The sequence below is a fragment of the Brachionichthys hirsutus genome, chromosome 15, assembly GCF_040956055.1.
Source record: "Brachionichthys hirsutus isolate HB-005 chromosome 15, CSIRO-AGI_Bhir_v1, whole genome shotgun sequence".
Taxonomy (NCBI): domain Eukaryota; kingdom Metazoa; phylum Chordata; class Actinopteri; order Lophiiformes; family Brachionichthyidae; genus Brachionichthys; species Brachionichthys hirsutus.
Window position 1 is genome coordinate 176855 of NC_090911.1, and position 24354 is coordinate 201208.

A 24354-nucleotide genomic window follows, 5' to 3' on the forward strand; every position below is an offset into this window, starting at 1 on the left:
TCCCCCCCATTGTTGTACCAAATGCGGCCGATAACCGGGCTTTGTTGCCCAGCCAGCCGCTCCAGAGCAGTCGGACCGCCGCCTCCCTTCTGCCGGTCCGCGGGACCATGTTCCCCGACCGCGTTCTGCGCGCACGCTCATCTCAGAGGTTGTCGCTCCGAGTCCGCCTGGAAGACGCAAGGCACCTTAAGAGCAGCGGAGCGGAGCGGACACGAACGAGCAGGTCCTCACAAAGACCCCGGGGCCCCCGGGACCCCCGTCGCGGATCTGCTTTGACCATGGCTCGCGTGATCGTGATGTTGCTGCTGCCAGCTGTGTGGAGCATCTCCAGCGCTGCGTCCGCACCAGAGCGTAAGTGGACGGAACGACGCCGTGGCGAGCACGCGGAGCACGCGGAGCACGGCGACGGTGTAGCAGTGTGTGCGTGATAAAGAGTCAGCGTCAGGCCGAAGCACCGGCGCAGCTCACAATAGACGTTCCAACGACGACCTGCACAGCGTGTCATGGTGTCCTCTGGAGCTCCTCTGGAGCTCCTCTAGAGCTCCTTTAGAGCTCCCCTGGAGCTCCTCTACAGCTCCTTTAGAGCTCCTTTAGAGCTCCTCTGGAGCTTCTCTACAGCTCCTTTAGAGCTCCTCTGGAGCTCCTCTAGAGCTCCTTTAGAGCTCCTCTGGAGCTCCTCTACAGCTCCTTTAGAGCTCTTCTGGAGCTCCTCTACAGCTCCTTTAGCGCTCCTCTGGAGCTCCTCTAGAGCTCCTCTGGAGCTTCTCTACAGCTCCTTTAGAGCTCCTCTAGAGCTCCTCTACAGCTCCTTTAGAGCTCCTCTGGAGCTCCTCTAGAGCTCCTTTAGAGCTCCTCTGGAGCTCCTCTACAGCTCCTTTAGAGCTCTTCTGGAGCTCCTCTAGAGCTCCTTTAGAGCTCCTCTGGAGCTCCTCTACAGCTCCTTTAGAGCTCCTCTACAGCTCCTTTAGAGCTCCTCTGGAGCTCCTCTAGAGCTCCTTTAGAGCTCCTCTAGAGCTCCTCTACAGCTCCTCTAGAGCTCCTCTACAGCTCCTTTAGAGCTCCTCTGGAGCTCCTCTAGAGCTCCTTTAGAGCTCCTCTGGAGCTCCTCTACAGCTCCTTTAGAGCTCTTCTGGAGCTCCTTTAGAGCTCTTCTGGAGCTCCTCTAGAGCTCCTTTGGAGCTCCTCTACAGCTCCTTTAGAGCTCCTCTGGAGCTCCTTTAGAGCTCCTCTGGAGCTCCTCTAGAGCTCCTTTAGAGCTCCTCTAGAGCTCCTCTAGAGCTCCTTTAGAGCTCCTCTAGAGCACCTCTAGAGCTCCTTTAGAGCACCTCTAGAGCTCCTTTAGAGCTCCTCCAGAGCTCCTTTAGATCTCCTTTAGAGCTCCTTTAGAGCACCTCTAGAGCTCCTTTAGAGCTCCTCTGGAGCTCCTCTAGAGCTCCTTTAGAGCTCCTCTAGAGCACCTCTAGAGCTCCTTTAGATCTCCTTTAGAGCTCCTTTAGAGCTCCTCTACAGCTCCTTTAGAGCTCCTCTACAGCTCCTTTAGAGCTCCTCCAGAGCTCCTTTAGATCTCCTTTAGAGCTCCTTTAGAGCACCTCTAGAGCTCCTTTAGAGCTGATCATATGCATTCACTAGCTGAACATATTCATTTTCACTTTGGATTTTTCTTAGGTTCAGAGAATTGAACCTACCTCAGACAAGTCCAGTTGATTCTTCTTTTGCTCTTCTTAATTTCATACACAGTTAAATACAACCTTTTAACATTCATGTATAACTCTGTGTATATGCTTTAACTCACAAAAAACTATTTGTGACTTTTCAACTACAGAGTAACTTACAGCTATGTACAATGTACAGCTCACAAGTCAAGTGCAGCAGTGTCTGGACTTCATTTATAATTAAAGGCAAGAGTGTAATGTTTTTTTAAATTAAATGTGCTAATTTAATTAAATGAGGTAGGTTTGTGTGAAGAATGCTGATATGAGATTTTTAACAAACACGTTAACTGCTGCCAATCAAATGGTGAATAAGCCACTCTGTAGGGTGCATAAGTTTGTAAATCAAATTCATCAGAGGTTGGTGTTTGGGTTAGGGTTATGCAATATGAAATACGAAATATATACAGTATCTATGCTGATGTGTGTTTTTCAAGCCACCTGTATTCACCTGAGCCTCAATTTATGACATAACTTGTGGGTATTGCTGAAAATCTTGGTGCAAAATTGCCTTTAAGTATGTATAAATCTGCTCCTGTTTCTTCATAGAAAATCTATAAGTTCCAATGTTTGTGGTGAATGAGGTCTATGGAAATGTTACTTCTGCTGATGCTACTGTTTTCTGTGCAGCAACCTTTATAACGGAGGCCCCAAGCCTTTTGATTCATGCTCTACTTGTTTTGTCATGCATATGAGGAAGCTTATTACCATACCCTCCAGCTGTCTCACGCATGCTACCCCCCCAACCCAAAATACTCTGATGCCATGACTATGTGAGGAAAAACACAAGCATTATTTGATGATTATTAATAGATATGATTAAAAGAAAAGATTTTACTGAACAAGAAAGCCCAATCAGGCTTATATTTTATTGAAATATCATTGATATTGAATTCATTGATTTGCGATAGTCAAGAATATTTTTATTTTATCCATATTGGTTATATAACATTGAAACAATATGCTTTTTAATCAGAAAAAATTATGAACACAGTTTATAACCTAATAAAATTACATTCTTGTTTTTTTTGTTCTGATATTTTTTTAGCAAAAGATTCTGGTTCTATCTTTTCATTCGTTGTTGCTGTCTCTTATTTAAAAACTAACAAATGTGTGTGTTGAGAAGCTTGAACTGCATCCCAGCAAACATTTTAGATTACTTGGATTAATTATACATTAAATTGTTGCATTAGCCATAGACAGGAACGAGTAATTTTGAAAAAATGTTTCTTTCATTTTATCAACGCACAATGAAAATGTACAGCAATCAGCCATAACATTATGAGCACCTACCCAATATCACGCTGGTCCCCCGTTTGCTGCCGAAACAGCCATTGCCCATCAAGGCATGGATGCCACGAGACCTCTGAAGTTGTGCTGTGGCATCTGGCGCTGGGATGTTAGCATCAGATCATGGAACTCCTGTAAAATGCAAGATGGGGCCTCAGTGGATCGGGCTTTGGTTTGTTGCTTCGGGCAGGGTGCTCCTCAAAGGGTGCTCCTCAAAGGGTGCTCCTCAAAGGGTGCTCCTCAAAGAGTGCTCCTCAAAGAGTGCTCCTCAAAGGGTCCTCCTCAAAGAGTCCTCCTCAAAGGGTGCTCCTCAAAGAGTGCTCCTCAAAGAGTGCTCCTCAAAGGGTCCTCCTCAAAGAGTCCTCCTCAAAGAGTGCTCCTCAAAGAGTGCTCCTCAAAGGGTCCTCCTCAAAGGGTGCTCCTCAAAGAGGCCACTGCTGTCAGGGAGTAAAATTACCAAACACAACTTTCTCTTGGATGGATGGATGGAGATTTTGATTCAGGTGGTTTAGTCAATGAATAAGTAGACTAAATAAAGAAAAACTCGACCGGTAGGTAGATAGATTCATATTTTTTTTTCTTGATTTAAATTTGTGTGTAGATGTTATACGTGAGGCAAAATATTTATGATTGTTGATAAGGAGCAATGCGTATGTCTCTGTCCCTATGGATCAGGAAAATGTGAGGACACCTTGGCGACGCCTCTCCCCGACAGCTCTTTTACCAGTTCATCAGTGTATGGCCGAGGATATGCTGCTGGCTACGCGAAACTCACCTGGAAGCTAGGTATGCCTTTTAATTAAAGATATTAAAAAGGGTAGCTTGATGATCTTCTGTCACCACGTAGCTTGTTTTTCCCCGATGGGACTAAACAGGAATGTTTCCTGGTTTGCACTTATGATTTGTCCACCTTTTGGTTTGGGTGAGCTTCATTACCAACTAGTGTTACTGTCAGAATGAAGCACTGACACTACTTTCTGAGTCTTCGTGTGAAGCGTGCAAAAGGAAACAAGGCAAATTTATTTGTATAGCACATTTCAACAGCAAGAATTGTTTTTAGTTTTTTTTCTTTAGTTTTTTACAAAATACGCTATAAAGGTTAAAGCATCATAAAACAATATAAAAAAAATTGTAATTAAGAACAATTAAATAAAAATGAAATGTATATGAAACAGAGGAGTAAAAGCATCAAGGTACTAATAGATTCAAATTTGTGGACGCGAGGTGGAATCCTCATACCAGAGTTAATTTACTAGAATATTGAATTTACTGAGCTTTAAATTTATTGTTATCAAGCCTTCAATTGTTCTTGCCTCCAGACCCCTTCCTGCTCCCTCGCCCTGATCAGAACATGTTGACATGCTATCATTTATGAAAACATATACTGTATATATATCAATGAAGGGGTTTCATTGGTCTATGAAGTCCCAAACATGTATTCTGGATCATGTGACATTGGAAGATCTTATCCAGTGCAAATTGTAGCTGGTTGTGGTTCACCTTCACTTACCCTTCATTGCTTTGTTTGACGCCCGGAGTCCCTTAAGGCTCTGGATGTTGTAGGGCTGTCATGGTTGACACGACTCTGCAACATCGCATGGACATCGGGGGCAGTGCCTCTGGATTGGCAGACCGGGGTGGTGGTCCCTCTTTATAAGAAGGGGGACCGGAGGGTGTGTTCCAACTACAGAGGGATCACACTCCTCAGCCTCCCCGGTAAGGTCTATTCAGGGGTACTGGAGAGGAGGGTCCGCCGGATAGTCCAACCTCGGATTCAGGAGGAGCAATGTGGTTTTCGTCCTGGCCGTGGAACTGTGGACCAGCTCTACACCCTCGGCAGGGTCCTTGAGGGTGCATGGGAGTTTGCCCAACCAGTCCACATGTGTTTTGTGGATTTGGAGAAGGCATTCGACCGTGTCCCTCGGGGAGTCCTGTGGGGGGTGCTCCGGGAGTATGGGGTGTCGGACCCCTGATACGGGGTGTCCGCTCCCTATATGACCGGTGCCAGAGCTTGGTCCGCATTGCCGGCAGTAAGTCGGACCTATTTCCAGTGCGGGTTGGACTCCATCAGGGCTGCCCTTTGTCACCGATTCTGTTCGTAACCTTTATGGACAGAATTTCTAGGTGCAGCCGGGGCGTTGAGGGGGTTCGGTTTGGTGACCTCAGGATCGGGTCGCTGCTTTTTGCAAACGACGTGATCCTGTTGGCTTCATCAGGCCACGCCCTCCAGCTCTCACTGGATCGGTTCGCAGCCGCATGTGAAGCGGCCGGGATGAGAATCAGCACCTCTAAATCCGAGGCCATGGTTCTCAGCCGGAAAAGGGTGGAGTGCACCCTCCAGGTCGGGGAGGAGATCCTGCCCCAAGTGGAGGAGTTCAAGTACCTCGGGGTCTTGTTCACGAGTGAGGGAAGGATGGAGCGAGAGATCGACAGACGGATCGGTGCAGCGTCTGCAGTGATGCGGACTCTGCACAGATCCGTCATGGTGAAGAGAGAGCTGAGCCCAAAGGAGAAGCTCTCGATTTACCGGTCGATCTTCATCCTACCCTCACCTATGGTCACGAGCTTTGGGTAGTGACCGAAAGAACGAGATCCCGGGTACAAGCGGCTGAAATGAGCTTCCTCCGTAGGGGGGCTGGGCTCTCCCTTAGAGATAGGGTGAGAAGCTCAGTCATCCGGGAGGAGCTCGGAGTAGAGCCGCTGCTCCTCCGCGTTGAGAGGAGCCAGATGAGGAGGCTCGGGCATCTTTTCAGGATGCCTCCTGAACGCCTCCCTGGTGAGGTGTTCAGGGCACGTCCCACCGGGAGGAGACCACGGGGAAGACCCAGGACACGCTGGAGAGACTATGTCTCTCAGCTGGCCTGGGAATGCCTCGGGATCCCCCCGGAAGAGCTAGAAGAAGTGGCCGGGGAGAGGGAAGTCTGGGCTTCCCTGCTTGGGATGCTGCCCCCGCGACCCCCCCGGATAAGCGGAAGAAGATGAATGGATGGATCGATGCTTTGTTTGATAAATGAAAAAAAGTCTAGCCTGATGAGTACTATTTCTCTATCAATCTATATTTGAAGTCAAACTCACAACTAGCAATATGATATCTGTTTCTCTTTTGCCACAAAAATCTGTTGAGTACTGTTACTAATCAGTGAAGTTCTCATGTTTGAGGATTATCAAGAGATTTTATCCAAAGTAGCTGCACAGTCACACCGAAGAGGTTCAACGTCTTGTGACTGGAGGCCAATAGAAAACAATGACTGAGGCTCCTCTTTTTTCTCATGTGTTTTTTATTTTTATTTTTTAAAGACGTTCCACAGATGATCCACTAGTTTGATTGACAATGTTGACAATGCATTGTATTTAGCATTAATATCCTTCAGGTGTTGCAGCAGCACGACAGGTGGTGTGCACTATTCGACTCCTGTGTGCACTATTGCGATATTTTCCTTGGCAATTATCTTAATGTTAAATTTCTATACTGTGGCAACATAATAGAAAGTTCTGCTGAAAAAACATTTACTTCAGAAAATCAGTTTCTTCTCATTTTTTTGTCCTTCCATCTTTCCACTAACTAGGAGCTGGAGGTTGGTTGCCCTTGGAAACAGACCATTACCCATGGTTACAACTGGACCTGGGTTCACGGAAACGGGTTGTTGCCATAGGAACCCAAGGTTGTTACAACAGTGCTGATTGGACCACAAAGTATCAGCTGCTTTACAGCGACACACAGAAAAACTGGCGACCTTATCTACAGGATGGAAGCATCCGGGTAAATAACGCTACACTTTGTAATCATACTTCCCTTTCTTTGAAATCAGGTTATTCAAATACTGTTGATGACCGAAAATGTTTTTGTTTTTTACATATTTGGGATGCACCCCACCTCTTGTGAAGAGCTCTTTAGTGTCATGTAGCACGCTTAGTACACACACAGAAAGTTATTTCCACCCTCTAACAATCCACACACATGCACATACTATATACCGTACATTATGCAGGTCCGGGCATATGGTGACCGTAGCCGTGGGGGATCGGCACCTCGGCAGTGCCCTGGAGGTAGACTGGCCCCTCACCAGCCATACTTTATCTGGGTCAGGACATAAATCCTGGTCACTCTCCATTTCCCAACCCACTGAGCCATTGCTACGATGATTATCTGTCATTAAAATAGTAAATATGTAGTAAACTAGTAAACAGAGACTCGGTACCTTCTGCGCTAACCACTCCACCACCGTGCCACCCAGATCTGGGTTATGTGCTCAAATGTTAGGTCAGCTGAATCTGTACATACTATAGGAACAGGTTTTGGATTTGGATCAGATTTGAACCCCAAAGAGAACCTCAGTCCTGAACTGAAGAAGCCTCTTGGATTAGGTGAACCGACTTTAACAACCCTTCAGCAAGTCCAGTTGGTTCTTATTTTTTGCTCTTCATGATCCTACTGTTATATTGTTATGCCAACATTCCAATATTTTCTTTGGGGGGGGGGGGGTTGAAACAATGAGTAGTAGGTACTGTAGCACTACTTAAAATATTTGTTTTTGTGTTCCAGACATTCCAGGGGAATGTGAATAGTGAGGGTGTAGTTCGCAATGAACTCAAGCATGCCATCCTCGCCCGTTACGTACGCTTCATCCCGGTGGACTGGAACAGCGAGGGACGTATCGGAATACGTCTGGAGCTCTATGGCTGCTCATATTGTGAGTACAACTGTATACGACTGGGGTACCTGAATGAACCTGTAAATGTATTTTGTTCTGGATGCTTTAGCCCTGTGGCTGACATAGGCGTAGAATAGTGATTTGAAAATTGAAACAAGGTGACACACACACGCGACTCATGACTATTGCTGTCAAGCGATTCAAAACTGCTGAGTCAGCGTTTGCACACACACACACTCCAATCAAAACCAGATTTTAAACACTTATTGACCCTTCCTACCTGGACACTTTAAAAGGGAAACTTTGACAATCGGCCTTACAGCGCCCCCTAGAGAACGATAACAAAAATTGAATGGGAATTAAAAAAATAGTTTGCCAGAAATGATTGAAACTTACCAGAAAAGTCCCTCATGTGGTCCCGATCAAAAAACACAATCGTAACCATGTTGTTGTTTTTACGGTGTTGCCGCGGCGATGGCAACCCCTCCTATGGGGAGGGGTCCGACGCCAACTTTGTCGGACAGCCACGAAATTCGGTACAGACATGCGTCATGTCAGGGCAAAAAAAAAAAGTATTATGGCCACGCCCCCAGACACACAGGAAGGCGGCCATATTGGATTGAAACTTAAAAACTCCTGACGGCAGATGGCCATATAATCCAAATAACAATGACTAAACTGTGAGCTACTCATGCAGCTAAAATCTAAGCACTTGCGAAGCACTCAGGACAAAAGCGGCGTGCGTCGGCGGGTCAGCTCAACGGCCTGTCGGCCGGCGAGGGCCTACAACGCCGCTTGCGGCTTTAATTTCTTCTTTATTCTTCTTTGTTCTGAAGATGATGAATATATTTATTAGATAGAATGTTAGAGTACAAGTACAGTCACACAGTAGCATGTATTACAGTACAAGTACAGTCATACAGTAGCATGTATTACAGTACAAATAAAGTCAAACATCCTGTCTAAGAGGAGCATTTCTAAAAAGCCCTTGCGGTCTTGTTTCCGTTGAAAGTCCTTCGTACATAAATCATTGACAATTAACAATACAAATTTAACAATACAAATAAAAATAATAAAAACAAAACATAAAAATAAAACCAATATTCGATAACTCAATTGATGCAAAGTAACATGAGAAAAATAAAATTATTTTACACCACTGATGCAAAATGACAATGAATGAATAGATTACATAAATTACATAAATTACAATAAATTACAAAGACACTTAATATGTGCAACGTAGGTGGACAAAAAGGGGGGGGGGGGTTGATCCGGAGAGAGTCGTGATGACTATCTCCGTTTCTGTCCCCCTAAAATGTGTATTTTTAGGGCCTTTTTGAAGGAGGCCAAAGAGGTGCATGTTTTGAGGGCAGGAGTCAAACCGTTCCACCATTGGGGGGCAGTATTGTAAAAAGATGATTTACCCATGTTAGTCCTGGAGGAGGGGGTAATCAGGCTGTTGTTTGAGCTCCCTCTAGTGTTGTGGCTGTGGGTGTCACTAAATCTGTGGAGGTGTTTATTCAGGTATGCAGGGATTGAGGGGACTGAGGGCAGAGCTGCATTGACTATTTTAAATGCCAATCCCATTTTGAGTTGTTTAACCCTGTCTTCTACCCTGAGCCATTTTAGGATAGCAAAATGTCCAGGAAGAAGGTGGGTCATGGGCCCCAGATTGAGGAGTAGCCCAATCAGTTTGTTTTGGGAGGTTTGGAGCCTGGTTTTCAGGGACACTTTGATGTTTGAATACCAGGAGGTGCTAGCATAGTCAAAGAGGGGCTGAACGAGGCTCCAGCAAGCGTCCGGAGACAAAAGCAGACATTCTGCCCAAAAATCTTGTTCTCTGATTGACTTTTTTGATCACCTTAGTTGCCATACTATCACCAGACAGGTATTTGTCAAGAACACAGCCCAAATAGGTAATCTCTTCTTTGCTGGAGATTACTGTATTATCGACTGTGACCTTGAAATCATTAACATTTATCTCACGTAGAGAGTGTTTAGACCCAAAAAGAATTGATTCGGTTTTTCCAAGATGTAGTGACAGTTTGTTATCCGTAAGCCAGGTACGGATTCTGGTGACCTCAGAGCTGAGAGCTTCCTCAACCTGCACTTTGTCCTCTCCCGAAATCAGGAGTGCTGAGTCATCAGCAAACAGGAACAATTTGCAGTTACAGGCAGCATTCATGTCGTTAATGTATAGGAGGAACAGTAACGGCCCTAGAATGCTGCCTTGAGGAACCCCACAGCTCACCGGGAGGGACGAGGACAAGGTTCCGTTTATGTCCACCATTTGTTCTCGTCCCTCAAGGTACGATTTCATCCAGTTTGTTGATGTGCTATCAAAACCAATCGCCCCTAGTTTATTCAATAGGATTGAATGGTTAACGGGGTCAAAGGCCTTCTGGAGGTCCAGCATGACCATGCTGCAGTAGGTGATGATGAATATATTTATTAGATAGAATGTTAGAGTACAAGTACAGTCACACAGTAGCATGTATTACAGTACAAGTACAGTCACACAGTAGCATGTATTACAGTACAAGTACAGTCACACAGTAGCATGTATTACAGTACAAGTACAGTCAAACAGTAGCATGTATTACAGTACAAGTACAGTCAAACAGTAGCATGTATTACAGTACAAATAACGTCAAACATCCTGTCTAAGAGGAGCATTTCAAAAAAGCCCTTGCGGGCTTGTTTCCGTTGAAAGTCCTTCGTACATAAATCATCCACAAAAAACAATACAAATAACAATACAAATAAAAATAAATCCAATATTAAATTACGCAATTGATGCAACGTATTTGCCCGAGTCTACTTCACGCTTAATGTAGTCGGTCAGATATATGAGGCATGTGTCAGTGGAGTGGGATGTTCTGAAGCCCGATTGGAATTCAAAGAGCAGGCTATGCTCGGCGAGGTAGCGGTTGATTTGCTCCTGGATTATTCTCTCCATAACCTTTGAGATGGAACAAAGGATGGAAACAGGGCGGTAGTTGCCAGGTTTGTTTCCTTTTTTATATAGAGGGATGTTTAAACGGCAATTTGACCCCCTGAACATGCTCGAAAACTCACCAAATTTTGAACCAAGCTCAGAACCGGCGAAAAATTAATTATTTTATGTGTTTCAAAATTGGGCATGAAAAAGTGGCGCGCCAGCGCCACCTACAAAAATCACAATGCATTGCATTGCCGTGGCAATGGCCGGCATTCCCCATGTTAATCAAATGAGTGCGACATAAAACAATCACCAATCTTATGAAAATGACATATTAGCATGGAAACGTCCCAAATTTGCCACATACATTCTCACACACATGCCGGTTGAAAAGGAAATGACACCCAGGCTGCATTTTTTACGCTGTTGCCATGGCGATGGCAACCACTCCTATGGGGGGGGGGTCCGACGCCAACTTTGTCGGACAGCCACGAAATTTGGTACAGACATGCGTCATGTCAGGGCAAAAATTTTTTTTTATGGCCACGCCCCCAAACACACAGGAAGGCGGCCATATTGGATTGAAACTTAAAAACTCCTGATGGCAGATGGCCATATAATCCAAATAACGATTTGACTAAACTGTGAGCTACTAATGCAGCTCAAATCTAAACACTTGTGAAGCACTCAGGACAAAAGCGGCGTGCGTCGGCGGGTCAGCTCAACGGCCTGTCGGCCGGCGAGGGCCTACAACGCCGCTTGCGGCTTTAATTTGTTATACTTGTTTATGTATCAGTGTTCTTGATTCTGCTGTGCACATATTTAAGACTCTTTATAGACCTCTCGTTTATATCCCTCTCAGCTATCCAACCATCCAACACCTCGACCTTAACTTATCACATGCAGAGAATAGTAAGCAGCTTACAGAGATACACACATTTAGACCTGACTGCTCACCATCGGTATGTCTAAGTTCATTTTGCTATCTGGAATGTGTGTGGCGCTCGCTCTCAGGCAGGGTTATTATAGTTAACGAAAACTAACGAAAAAACGAAAACTAGAATTGAAAAAACATTTTCGTTAACTAGAACTAATAAAAACGATAATTAAAATAGATCACGAAAACTAACTAAAACGGTATTGTCCATTCACAAAACTAACTAAAACTAATAAAAATTAAAGACACTAATCTCTTCGTTTTCGTTTTTATCGATTTTGAAATTGATTTATTTTGCTCGGAGTTACGCGTGCTGGCGGCTCCGTCCGGCTGTTCCCGTCACTGCTCGTTGAGAATCGGGTTGGTGACGTCACTAGCAACGGAAGCCGGCAGGAAACGCCAAGCGCTCCAGCCCCATGTGGGATGTGTTTATTACGACGGAGGGAAACAAGAAAGCTAACTGCGAGTAGCCCCCCCGGCTAGCAGTTAGCACCGCAACGGAGACAACAATAAGGGACTGCTTTTAACCTGCACCGACTGGAGCCCCCCCCCCCCCACACACACACACACACACACTGGGGGGGCATGGCTCGCTGCATTAATGAGACATGAGAAGAAGACGAGCTGCTTGGAGCCAAGCCAAAAGTGAGGAGCCCCCTGATGGAGCCCCCCTGATGGAGCCCCCCTCAGCCAGGAGGCCCTGGAGATGGTCTGGATGAACCGTGGATTGGATTAGAGACGGACGACGAGGACACTGAACACGTTGGTGAGTGGTTCTAGTCCCAAATACATTCGTCTTGTTGACATTTTATGCTGATATAAAATGTAACAATAATCAGTGTTGTAAACTTTAATTGATATTAAAACCCCATAAAGTCCCCAAAGGAGAGGAAATAAATTATTTGTTTTACTCATTCTGATCCAAAACCTAAAATGCCAATCACAAATGTTGGAGCCTCCATCTGCTAAAACCTGAAATGTATAATTGTCACACTGACATCATCGTTATTGTCATGTCATGATTTCAGATCTAATATTGGGCTTCATTATAAATATACAATATTAAATGGGTTATCCTGGGGAAGCTAATTTAGGGTGCTAACAGTGTAAGAAATTAAATATCATGAAACAAGTAACGTTATTATCCCTGCTGTAAAAACAAGGGTTATTACAGACAGTCGTAATTCATGAATAATTATTAAACTGTACTATTCTTTGTGTGGTTTACATTTGTTTTTTCTTTTTGCTCAGAGCTTGACCTGCCAGATGGAGAAACCAACAAGTTCCAGCTGAAGGGTGCTCTCACCCTCCAGCTCACCCTGAACGCTGTCCAAATACTGACTCGCTGATATCAAGAGCCAGAAAGCTCGTCCACGCTGAGAGCAAATCATCAGCGGCAAATGAAGTATTAAGTCCGAGATTGTAGCACGTTAGCAGCTATGCTGCGGACTGTTACGGTTGGTTGTTTAAAATTACTGAATAAATGTTTTATATGTTATCTTTTGTTGAGTTGTATTATTTTATTATATTTTAATCCTGCATCTGACAAATAACTGAAAGTATAAAAAACTAAAACTAATAAAAACTAAATTAAACTAATAAAAACAAAACTAAAACTAATAAAAACTAACAAATCCACTCTAGAAACTAACTAAAACTAACTGAATTAGAGAAAACAAATTCAAAACTAACTAAAACTAAACTATAATTAAAAATCCAAAACTATTATAACCCTGCTCTCAGGCAAAAAGAATCAACATCTTAGAGCATCTCTCAAAATTAAAAGCAGACATTTGTCTCCTACAAGAAACCCATTTACAAAAGTCAGAAGAGAAATTACTCACAGACACAAACTTCAGTCAAGTTTATTCTGCCTGCTATAACAGCAGACAAAGAGGAGTCTCTATATTAGTACACAAGAGACTACTCTTCACGTTAAACAACACTGTAACGGCTCCAGAGGGCCGATACATTATTATTCAATAAATTATACACAATAGTGAATCTGTACGCTCCTAATAGTGATGATCCGGCCTTCTTCCACACATTGTTCTCTCAGCTACTCGAGCTAACGGCAGACTCAACTATCATCATCGGCGGAGACTTCAACACAGTTCTACATCCATCAGTAGATCGCTCCAGTACTACAGTACACACGAGGCGTTCACAATCAGCCAAAGTATTTCTACTAAAAATAACCCAATAATTATCAGCGATCATGCTCTGGTTACGCTCACCTTACAAATCGCAGCGACCTTTGAACCCCCGTCGACGTGGCGCTTTAACACCTCTTTGCTTAAAGATGCAGAATTTGATAGGGTCATAAGAAGAGAGTGGGCAGACTATCTGGAAATGAATGACTCTCCAAACTCATCTCCGTCTTTACTCTGGGAAGCAGGGAAAGCTGTAATCAGAGGTAAAAGTATATCATATGCCTCTTACAAAAAAAAACAGGAACAGAAAATGGAAAAGGAAATAGAGGAGAAAATTAAACTATTAACCGATGCTTACGCAGCGAACTCAAGCAATCAAACGTGGATTGACCTTGTTGGAATATGTGATCTCATTTCAGTTCTGTCAGAGTTATTGTTGTATTTTCATTGTCTCATTGTAGAGTTTTTAAGATGGAGGAGGCCACGAGAGTTTCTCTAGGTAGAAATCCCTTTGTCTCTAGTTTCATCGAAGGGGGTAGGGATCTATGCAAATACCCGAGAACCACCTACTTTCACCGTGTTAATAAAAGGACCGTGAGGTCCCGGGGGAGAGGTCTTTTGGTCGCAGCCGCTGGGCGAACAGGATTATACTTTACCAGTAAAGTATAATCCTGTATCGAAGTTTGTCTGCCCGATTCATTTTGTGTGCGTTTAATCATTATTACACAGGGTGTCAGGGAATTACCCCGACAAGTTCTGTTTATTGTAAATGACATGTATGCAAATGTAGTTCTATTTTGCGACTGTTTTATGCACTTTACGTTTACTTCCTGTTTCCTGTTTCCGGTTCACGACTGTTTTAAAAAGCGAATCTGGCGGGAGCTCTCTCTCTCGAATGACGTCTTTTTCTATGGATGTACGTGATGTTCCCGTAGCCACGAAGAGAGCAGGAATAAAGTGATTACGGACGAAAAGCCTTTTTATTCCTGCGCAAACATGGGAGAAGAGAACCAAAACGCAACAGAACTACAAAATACAAAACTAAAACTAGATGATATATTATCAAAGAAAACAGAGTATATATTACAACAACTGAGATACAACGACTTTGAATATAATAACAAATCAGGCAAGTTTCTGGCGAATCAACTCCAACGTAACAGAGAAAGATCTCTCATAACAGCAATGAAAGGGTTAAATGGTGAGTGCACGCAATCACCAGAAGAAATCAATCAGATATTTTACACGTTTTACCACAACTTGTACTCAGCAGCTAATAAACCCAACCCGGAGGATATTGAGGCATTTCTCAGTAATCTGAATACTCCTCAACTATCAACAGAGTATAAGAACATTCTGGAAGCTCCGCTGTCTATAAATGAACTCCATAGCGCCCCCTAGATAGTATGCCTAACGGCAAAGCACCAGGCCCGGACGGCTTCCCGGCTGAATTTATGAAGCATTTCTGGACCATGTTAGCGCCGTTATTCTTCAGATCAGTGACAGAAATGAAAAACAATGGTCATATACGACCCCACATGAATACAGCAGCAATTAAACTTCTACTGAAGCCGGACAAAGACCCCACCCTCCCTTCAAGCTACCGACCTCTATCATTAATCAACGCCGACATCAAAATGATAGCAAAGGCACTCGCATCCAGGCTGGAGACAGTGATCCCGTCTGTAATTCACAGCGACCAAACAGGATTCATTAAAGGTCGACATTCCACCAACAATATCAGAAGACTGCTGAATCTGATCAGTATGTCGCAGCGACTTGGAAAAAAGGCAGTGGTTGTATCGCTGGACGCAGAAAAAGCCTTTGATAAAGTTAGCTGGTCCTTCCTCTTTGCCGTCCTACACAAGCTTGGGTTTGGAGAGTCATTTATTCACTGGGTGTCAGTATTATATAACTCTCCCAAAGCGACCGTAACCACCAACGGGATTACCTCACAGAGCTTCACCTTGCAGAGAGGTACCAGGCAGGGCTGCCCACTCTCTCCTTTATTATTTGCTATATTTATTGAACCCCTAGCAGCAGCAGTGCAGCAAAACACCAGGATTAAGGGAATCAACACTGCGGTGTCAGAACACAAAATCAATTTATATGCTGATGACGTCTTACTTTATTTACAAGAACCCTCGGCTTCGCTGCAGGAAGTATTCAAGTTGATAGCTAAATTTTCACAACTTTCAGACGATTCCATCAATTGGACAAAATCAACATTACTTCCCATTACAGAAAAGTCATGGAACCCTGCAGACCAGGACCCAAACTGCTCCTTTCCTACGGGCAATTTAAAGTACCTGGGCATAAATATTTCACCTAAACTGTCTGAGTTAACCCGATTAAACTTCACCCCACTTCTGGATAAAATCAGCAGTGATCTGAAGCGTTGGAATAACCTCCCGATATCCCTTCTGGGAAGAATAGCCACCATCAAAATGAAAGTTTTACCACAAATCAATTATTTATTTTCAATGATTCCGTTTAAACCAACTTCCAACTGCTTCCAATCGTTGGATTCAGCCATCACCAAATTCTACTGAAAAAATAAAAAAGCAAGAATTAATCTATCTACCCTTCAGAGGAGTAAATCTAAAGGAGGCCTGGAAGCCCCAAATTTTATGAATTATTACTTGGCTAACCAGCTACAATATCTTGTACTATGGATGCACCCGAATAGAGACTCTAATTACTGGTTAGAATTGGAACAGAAGGACTGCAAGGATATTAGACTCGCAGATCTCCCCTTCATCACAACAACCATCAAACGGCATAACTGTTTTAAAAACCCGATGATTTCTTCCACCTTGTCCGCCTGGTGGAAAGCGTTACAAGTTACAAATTCTAAACTGGAACCCTGCATGTTCTCTCCAATCTGGAATAACCCTGACTTTCAGGCTAGCAATCAACCTTTCCATGTAGGTATGTGGGAACAGAAGGGAATCTCTCAACTCCATCATCTCTTTCATGACAATGCATTTATCATAAACGTATTATTATAAATAAGTATTATAAGTATTATGTCATCTACAAAATTGTTCCAAAAATATGAACTCGGAAGCGGAAATTTCCTTCACTATCTTCAGGTAAAGAATACAATTAAGAAAAGAATTCCAACGCTCCGGGGCCCGCCTCAGCCACCTGTATTCGTTACGGAAGTCACAAAGATTTCCCCGACAGTTAAAAAGACCCTTTCTAAGATTTAACGGAAACAAGACCGCAAGGGCTTTTTTGAAATGCTCCTCTTAGACAGGATGTTTGACCTTATTTGTACTGTAATACATGCTACTGTGTGACTGTACTTGTACTCTAACATTCGATCTGGGAGGGGGGCGGGCGGTTGTGGGGGGCGTGGTGTTGGGTGCTGGTGGGACGCCGGGCCGGCCCGCTGTGCCCCGTGCCGCTGCGCTGGCCTAGGTTTCGTCGGCTGCCCCCGGGCCCTGGACTGGTTCTTCTGCGTGTGGCTCTGGTGGGGGCCCCGGGGGTTGCTCCCGGGCCCTGGGCTGGTTCTTCTGCGTGTGGCTCTGGGGGGGCCCCGGGGGTTGCTCCCGGGCCCTGGGCTGGTTCTTCTGCGTGTGGCTCTGGGGGGGTTGGTGGTCGTTCTTGGGTTGCTGTGGCTGCTTGGGGTGATCTGGGGGCTCATGTTGCCGTTGTTGGGTCCGGGATGGCTGCCCCGTTCTTAGGTGGAGGTTTCACGCATGCCAGATCCACCACTCCAGCACCTATTAAAACTCGATCTGAGAGTTAACTCCGCCCACAGATCTCTGAGTCAGTGGAGGTTGCTGGTTCAGTGTTTGTGGCTGTCACTCTGCTCTCTCTCTTTTTACTCAGATCTGAGAACTTGGTGATCCATACTTTCCTCTAGGGGCTGATGTGAACCTGGTCTATTGGGACAACTCTTGGTGATGATTGGATGGAAGGGGTAGAATTAAGGAGCACAAATAAATCCATTGTACTCTCTTCTCAGAACACTGTGTATTTGTCACTTTGTGTTTGTCCATGTTGTGTGTTCACTGCGGTGTGCACAGCCCTCTACGGCGGTAAGCAGGTAATAAAACTAATAAAATATGAATAGGCTAGTCTGCCAAGAGGGCAGGTGACGGTCACAATCACTATAAGAATAAAAAGCATAGAATCTAGCAGAGACTGACGTTGTGTACGTCACTGTGGAGCACGAATGCAGACAAGGTGTAGAGAAAAATAAAGAAAGAGAAAAAAAACAAAAAAAACAAAGAGGTGGATAGAGAGTGATAGAGAGACAGCGAGCAGGAGCAGACAAAAACAACGTAACATATAGGGTGCTGAACAAGATACTGACTAAAGAGCTGCTATATGATAATGCTATCGATATGGACATATGAGTTGAAAGCCACATGTCCAGGTTCTGCAGCTCAATGGATAGAAGGACCTGCAGACAGAGGAAGAGATAGAACAAGACTACAGGGAAGAGAGAGAGATTACTGACATATATTTATAACATGAATAATCAGATGAAGAGGGAGGAGCTCAGTGTGTCATGATGTTAAGCCACCAGTGAGCAGAATGATTTTATTTTCAATTCATGCTCTCACAGGAAGCCAATGCAGAGACACCAGAACAGGGGAAATGTGTTCTCTCAGTCTGGTTCCCGTCAGAACACGAGCTGCTGCGTTCTGGATTAGCTGGAGATGTTTAATAGACCTTTTTGTGCAGCCGGACAGTAAGGAGTTGCAGTAGTCCAGTCTGGAAGTCAAAAAGCATGGACTATTTGTTCTGCATCTTTTCGGGTTAGTAGGTGCCTGACCTTTGAAATATTCAGAAGGTGAAAGAACGCAGTCCTTGAAATATGCTTTATCTGGGACTGAAAGGGCCGGTCCTGATCAAAGATTACACCCAGATTCTTGGACGTGGTGCTGGTGAACACTGAGACGCCATCTAGTTCAACTACAACACTAGAACAAACATTTCTGAGATGCTTTGGCCCAAGAACCAGAACCTCAGTTTTATTTAGATTTAATAACAGGAAGTTCTCGGTCATCCGAGTGAGTATGGGACATAATCGGGCTATGCTTCTGAGGTGAAAGAATGAAGTTTTGCAGATGTGTTTAATGTGTTTTTTAACCCATTCACTGCCAACACTGACATTGAAATCTGCCTCTCTTCAATGACCAATAACTCCGGAACGGAAAATGGTAGGAACTCCATTTTCCATTTTTCCCTGATGAAAGAAGAGACTTTAATCTTTCATTTGGTAGGTTCGGTGTGTGCATAGTCACGGTAAATAATATTCTGTGGGGCTTGTAAAATTGGGAAAATGCGTGAAAATGGCCGGCACTCAATGAGTTAATATGAAATGTTAACAGCCAACAGCAGCAATCTCGAAGCTTACCTTTCTGGCCTGTGGCTGACACAGTAGGAGAAGCAAGGCAGAATTCACAGAAGTATTGTTCCAGTCAGGTGTAGGTACTCCCGTGTACGCATAATTATTTATGTATGAGTTGAAGAACTAGGAAATACTATGTATTAATATTGTAATACAAATCTTCTTGTCCAAGCTGCGCTCGTCAACTCGTGTTTGTGTGTGTGTGTGTGCTGTTCAGTGTCGTGTGTGTGTGCGTGGGTGTGTTGGTTGTCCTCATGGCAAAGTTGGATGCCGAGGGTTGACGAGCTCAACTTGTCGTCTTCTGCGTTGCAAAAGCAATAGCCCCGCCCCTTACGCCTAGGATAGGCGCTCGGGCCTAACAAGTGAGAGACATCGAGGGTGTGTGTGTGGGAAGAGGAGATGGGTGAGTGAGTGAGGGGGAGGGGGAGAAGTGAGGGGGGGAGTGGATCTGAGGGGAGAGTTGGGGCAAAAGGAATACATTCACTGACTCAGAATAGCCGGGGGGGGGGGGGGGGGGGCAGGGTCTCGGTACAGTTGGTTGTCGATATATAGTTTATCCACAACCAGCGTAGCTCGTTTGCCCTTCTGCCTATTCTGCTTCATGATCGGATACAGTACCTTTCGCCGCTCGTTGATCTCTCTCGGGAACTGGTCATTCATCCCGAAAGAGGTTCCTTTAAGCTCCCGTCCTTTGCTCTTTAGCAGCATTTTATGTTTAAAGTGTTCAAATTTGGCGATAACAGGACGGGGCCTATCGCCTCTACGGGCTCCGAGGCGGTGGACGCGGTGAAAGGAGATTGTACTTACCGTCTCCGGGGGAATTTTCAGTGACGTCGTCATAAAGTTTTTAATTAAGGACTCTGGGTTGTCCGCGGCGCTCTCTGAGATGCCTGAGAATATTAAATTGTCTCACATACTGCGCGACTGAATGTCCAGGACTGTCTCTTTGAGCGTCTTATTTTCTGTTTTAATCTTCTCCATTTCGACTGACACAGTCGCAACGGAGGAGCGTAGCTCGATGTTCTCGCGCTGAAGCTCAGCCATCATACGATAAGCGAGCTCCAAACTAGCCTTAAGATCTTTAACGCCGAGGACGTCCAGTTTTTTATTAATGGAGTCCAGTACGTTAGTCTTTTCTTGGAGGGATTATCGCCCGACGCGGATTCCTCCATGGCGCAGCAGCTGGAGTAATACCGGTCGATAAATACCTCGAGGTTCTCCACGCTGAGCGATAATCCAATCCGTCAATTTATGAAAGTAATCAAAAGGGGCCGAAAGCCGTCATGTATATTATCCAAAAATCACACGGGAGGTCTCGCGCGATCACATCCGGTCCGACGGCGTCTACGGTCCGTCGTACATCAACCAGTGTGACATGATAGCCTCTTTGTTTTTGACTCTCCTACTTGTCTTTGCTCTCTCTTTCCCTCTGTTTGTTCCTCATCGTGTCTCCGATTGCAGGTGTTTCTATCTGTGGTGCTGCAGAACATTGACCTGTGGCTGTCAACTCGGATGTCCCTGTCACTAGCATTAGTATTTATAGTTTCACATAGCTATAATGTAATATAATGGAAATATATTGTGTTTCTGCTTGCTTCTGCTCTTCCTGTCTCTCTCTCTCTCCCTCACTTTGTCCTTCCTGTCATTGTCACTGTCTCTCCCACTCTGCCATTGTCTCTCTGTTTTTCTACCGCTATCTCTGAGATATCTTTCTGTTATGATCTGTCGCTATATAAATAAAATTGAATTGAATTGATTTGAGCAGAACCTTGAACTCCATTCGGCATTTCACTGGAGGCCAACGTGGAAAAGATGCAACTCCTCTGTGCTTTCAACTTGTCCCGTCAGGGGTCAAGTTGCAAATGTGGAAAAGATTAAACAGAAAAAATATGGTGTATTTTTCTTGTTCTAGTCAAATCTCCATCACCGTGTTGTTAAAATTCAAACGCACCATAATGAAACAGGCAGACTCCAGTTAACTTTCTCGGCCGGGACGCAGACGCGTCAATGGCCGCTCGCCATGATGCTCTGCTCCTTGATTTCCCGTTCTGGGTTGTTTTTATTGACAAGGTTAAGCTCCACCCCTTGACCTGGTTGCATCATAATACCTTCTCTGCCCACCAGATGGGGCTGTTCCTCTCAATAACAGTTTAGGAGCAATGGAAATATAATTAAATTATTCTAACATCAGCACACAAGCCACAGTGTTTTAAATTGGATGGCGGTTGTTATAGACTTAAAATGACAACCTAACAAGGAGTTACAATAGTCACTCCTGGAAGTGGCAAATACCTAACCAATTTTTCTGTTATTTTGAGATAGAACGTGCCTGATTTGTGGAATATAGGGGGTTGTTGATTTAAAACCTATGCCGCTAATAATAGTTCGACTTTACCACCGCACTGAGCTGTTGCTTTTTTGGTCTGCTTAGGACATGTTTTTACGGCAAAGCGAACAAGCAAATCGAGTGTGTGGCAGTTTCAAATTGATGTTTGCCAAGAGGAAATTGTCTCTTTCTACTCCTCATTTACAGTATCGCGATGCAGCATCTTTATCATTGGCCAACTTATGACCAAGTCAGCTTACGACAAAACCCTCGGAACCAATTGTGGTCTCAAGTCGACAACCCTCTGCTCTGTACTACATATATATAAAAAAGGCAGATCTTTAGATTTGGTGTGGGAGTCAAAGGACAGATCCTGATAAGAGGATCAGGATGTAGGTTGAAGTGATGTTGTCCAGAGTTACTATGCTATTCGGTAGTTACCCTTGCCGAAGCGGAAGCGGGGGTATTGCAATTGGGTGCGTTTGTTTGTCTGTTTGTTTGTCTGTTTGTCTGTCTGTCCGAGCGCATAACTCAAAAACTAGTAACCCAATCGACTTGAAATTTTTACACAAACAAGGTTCTGTCCGTGGCTCGGTCCTCCCCGAGAATGGCGTTGATCCGGATCTGGATCCAGATTCTAGAATTATTTTTACATCTGGAATTGTGCCTGTGCTGTAAACTGCCACTTTAAGAGGGAGGGACACGAATGGCATGATGGGAAAAAGAGTCCAGAAGGAGTCTTGTAGTACGTTCTGGAGCAGCAAGCTAGAGCAGGTTTGGCCCCTCTGATCCGGAAGCCCTGTTTACTGTCTCACAAGATCCAATAGTCTATTGGAGGCGGGGTCTGCAGTCTCTGATTGTCTTTCTAGTTTAATTGTGAAGTTTGTAGGCCCAAGGACAGTAATTTCCATTGTAACAGGATTTTTATAGCAAGAAGATACAGTTTATCCATATATTTAGATAGGGCTGAAGTATATATAAAATATGTAATATTGATAAAGCAAAACAAAACATGAAGCAACTCACCACATGTGAGAGCTGAAATACATTACAGTAATATACTGGTCATAATCACAAACTATGATAATGTATTATATTATGCCCACAAAGCAAGCAGCCACTGCTCCGCTGTAGCGAAAACATTAACTAGCTTGGCTTTATTGATTGTAAAACTGTCAATCAAAATGATTTATTTATAGTCTGCAAAAAAGGACATTTACCTTTTGTGTATTCCAGGGTCAGATGTGATCACTTTTGATGGCCATGGGATCATATCCTACCGATTCAGGAGTAAGAAGATGAAAATTGCGAAGGACATCATCTCACTGAGGTTTAGAACCACGGCAGGAGGTGTGGTCTTGCTCCATGGAGAAGGGCAACAAGGAGACTACATTTCCCTAGAGCTCCGCAGGGCAAGACTGCAGCTCAGTATTAACTTAGGTAGCCTTCCGTAAAGTCTGTGTATTTTGAAGGACAACCATAGTACTGCTAAAGTATTTGCAGAAGACATTCTATTGTTATTTTCCTTTTCTGAAATGTGTGTTATTTGCTGCTGTTTGAACATAATAAAACATGTTCCCTTCTCTCCAGGAAGTAACCAATATGGTTCAATTCAAGGCCACACCTCTGTGACCAGTGGGAGCTTACTGGATGACGATCACTGGCACTCTGTCGTCATAGAGCGTTACCACAGGAATGTTAACTTCACGCTCGACCACCACACTCAGCAGTTTAGGACAAATGGAGAATTTGACCACCTTGATCTGGACTATGAGGTAAAGACTTCCTGTGTGGGTCATATTGTCATGTTTCCATTCTGACTTTGCTTGCAGTTGAAAGGTACAGTATGTGAGTTAAATGTTATTTTATGCACACACTTGTGTACAACAACCGTAATAAACTATTCTCCAGGAAGTAACCAATATGGTTCAATTCAAGGTCACGCCTCTGTGACCAGTACTAGTCAGAGTCATTGTTACTAAGCAGAATGGATCCATGCCTTTATGGTCTTCATGCTAAATTCTGAGCCTACATCTGATCGTTGTCGCAGACATGGAGATTCATCGAGCAGTAAAAAAAAAATCTGCACTTATGTTGTGCAACTTTGGTGTATCAATGCAAAGTAGCGGCTCAGTAGCTTGTTGGTGGCTGACAGAGTGGCATTCATCTGCTTCATGGTTCAGGGATGCTCGTCTGCATTCCATGGTTGTAAAATGGTTGAAAATGAGGTAGTGTCCTTTCTGTCTACACACAATCTAGTAAACTATCCTCTTACCCCTGTAATCGACAACAACAATTCATGGTACTGCTGGTGCCATTGTCACTAAAACCTGAAAATGTTCCAGGATTTGTTCCAACAAAGTCCTGTAGTAGTTGTTCATCAGCAAGTCTCTCAAAGAATCATAGTCAGTCATCAGTTATTGTATCATTTACCCAGGACACAGGCATGTTGAAATGTTTAGCTTTCTAAAGTTTTTACTAGACACTGATTGTGAATTGAATATTTGCATCACATTCCAAAATAGCCTGTAACAAAGGCATGTTCACCACAGCGCCTATAACTGTGCATTCCATCTATAATGGGGTAACTGTCAGAGCCCTGGTCTTTATTTTATTTATTTTTGTCCTCAGATCAGTTTTGGAGGGCTGCCTCAATCAGTGAAGTCAAGTTCAGGCGTCAGAGAAAACTTTGTGGGGTGTATGGAGGGAATCACCTACAATGGAGAGAACATCACCAACCTGGTCCGCAGGAAGAAGGTGGACACATCCAGCTTTGTAAGGCAACGAGCACACTTTTATTTTAGCCACTGTTTTGATTCATTAGGATCTGAGTTGGGTCGAAGATCATGTTTTAAGGGACTGTATGAATTTTCTTCCAAAGGTAGTCTGCATTATTTCCTTTTTTACTCGACAAATCAACAAAACATTGTTGCGGCCCGGTGGCGCAGTGGTAAGCGCTGTTGCCTCACAGC

General features: G+C 44.1%; 1 protein-coding gene across 1 annotated transcript in view; it reads left to right on the forward strand.

Annotated features, from left to right (window-relative positions):
* The first annotated feature begins 278 nt into the window (after positions 1–278).
* Positions 279–24354, forward strand: part of LOC137905078 (contactin-associated protein-like 2) — a 53930-nt gene continuing 29854 nt past the window's right edge. Inside the window, exons 1-7 of the mRNA XM_068749302.1 lie at positions 279–351; positions 3675–3785; positions 6566–6759; positions 7543–7690; positions 22619–22822; positions 22973–23157; positions 24014–24157. Of these exons, the coding sequence (XP_068605403.1) occupies positions 279–351; positions 3675–3785; positions 6566–6759; positions 7543–7690; positions 22619–22822; positions 22973–23157; positions 24014–24157 (1059 nt within the window). The remainder of the gene's footprint in view (positions 352–3674; positions 3786–6565; positions 6760–7542; positions 7691–22618; positions 22823–22972; positions 23158–24013; positions 24158–24354) is intronic.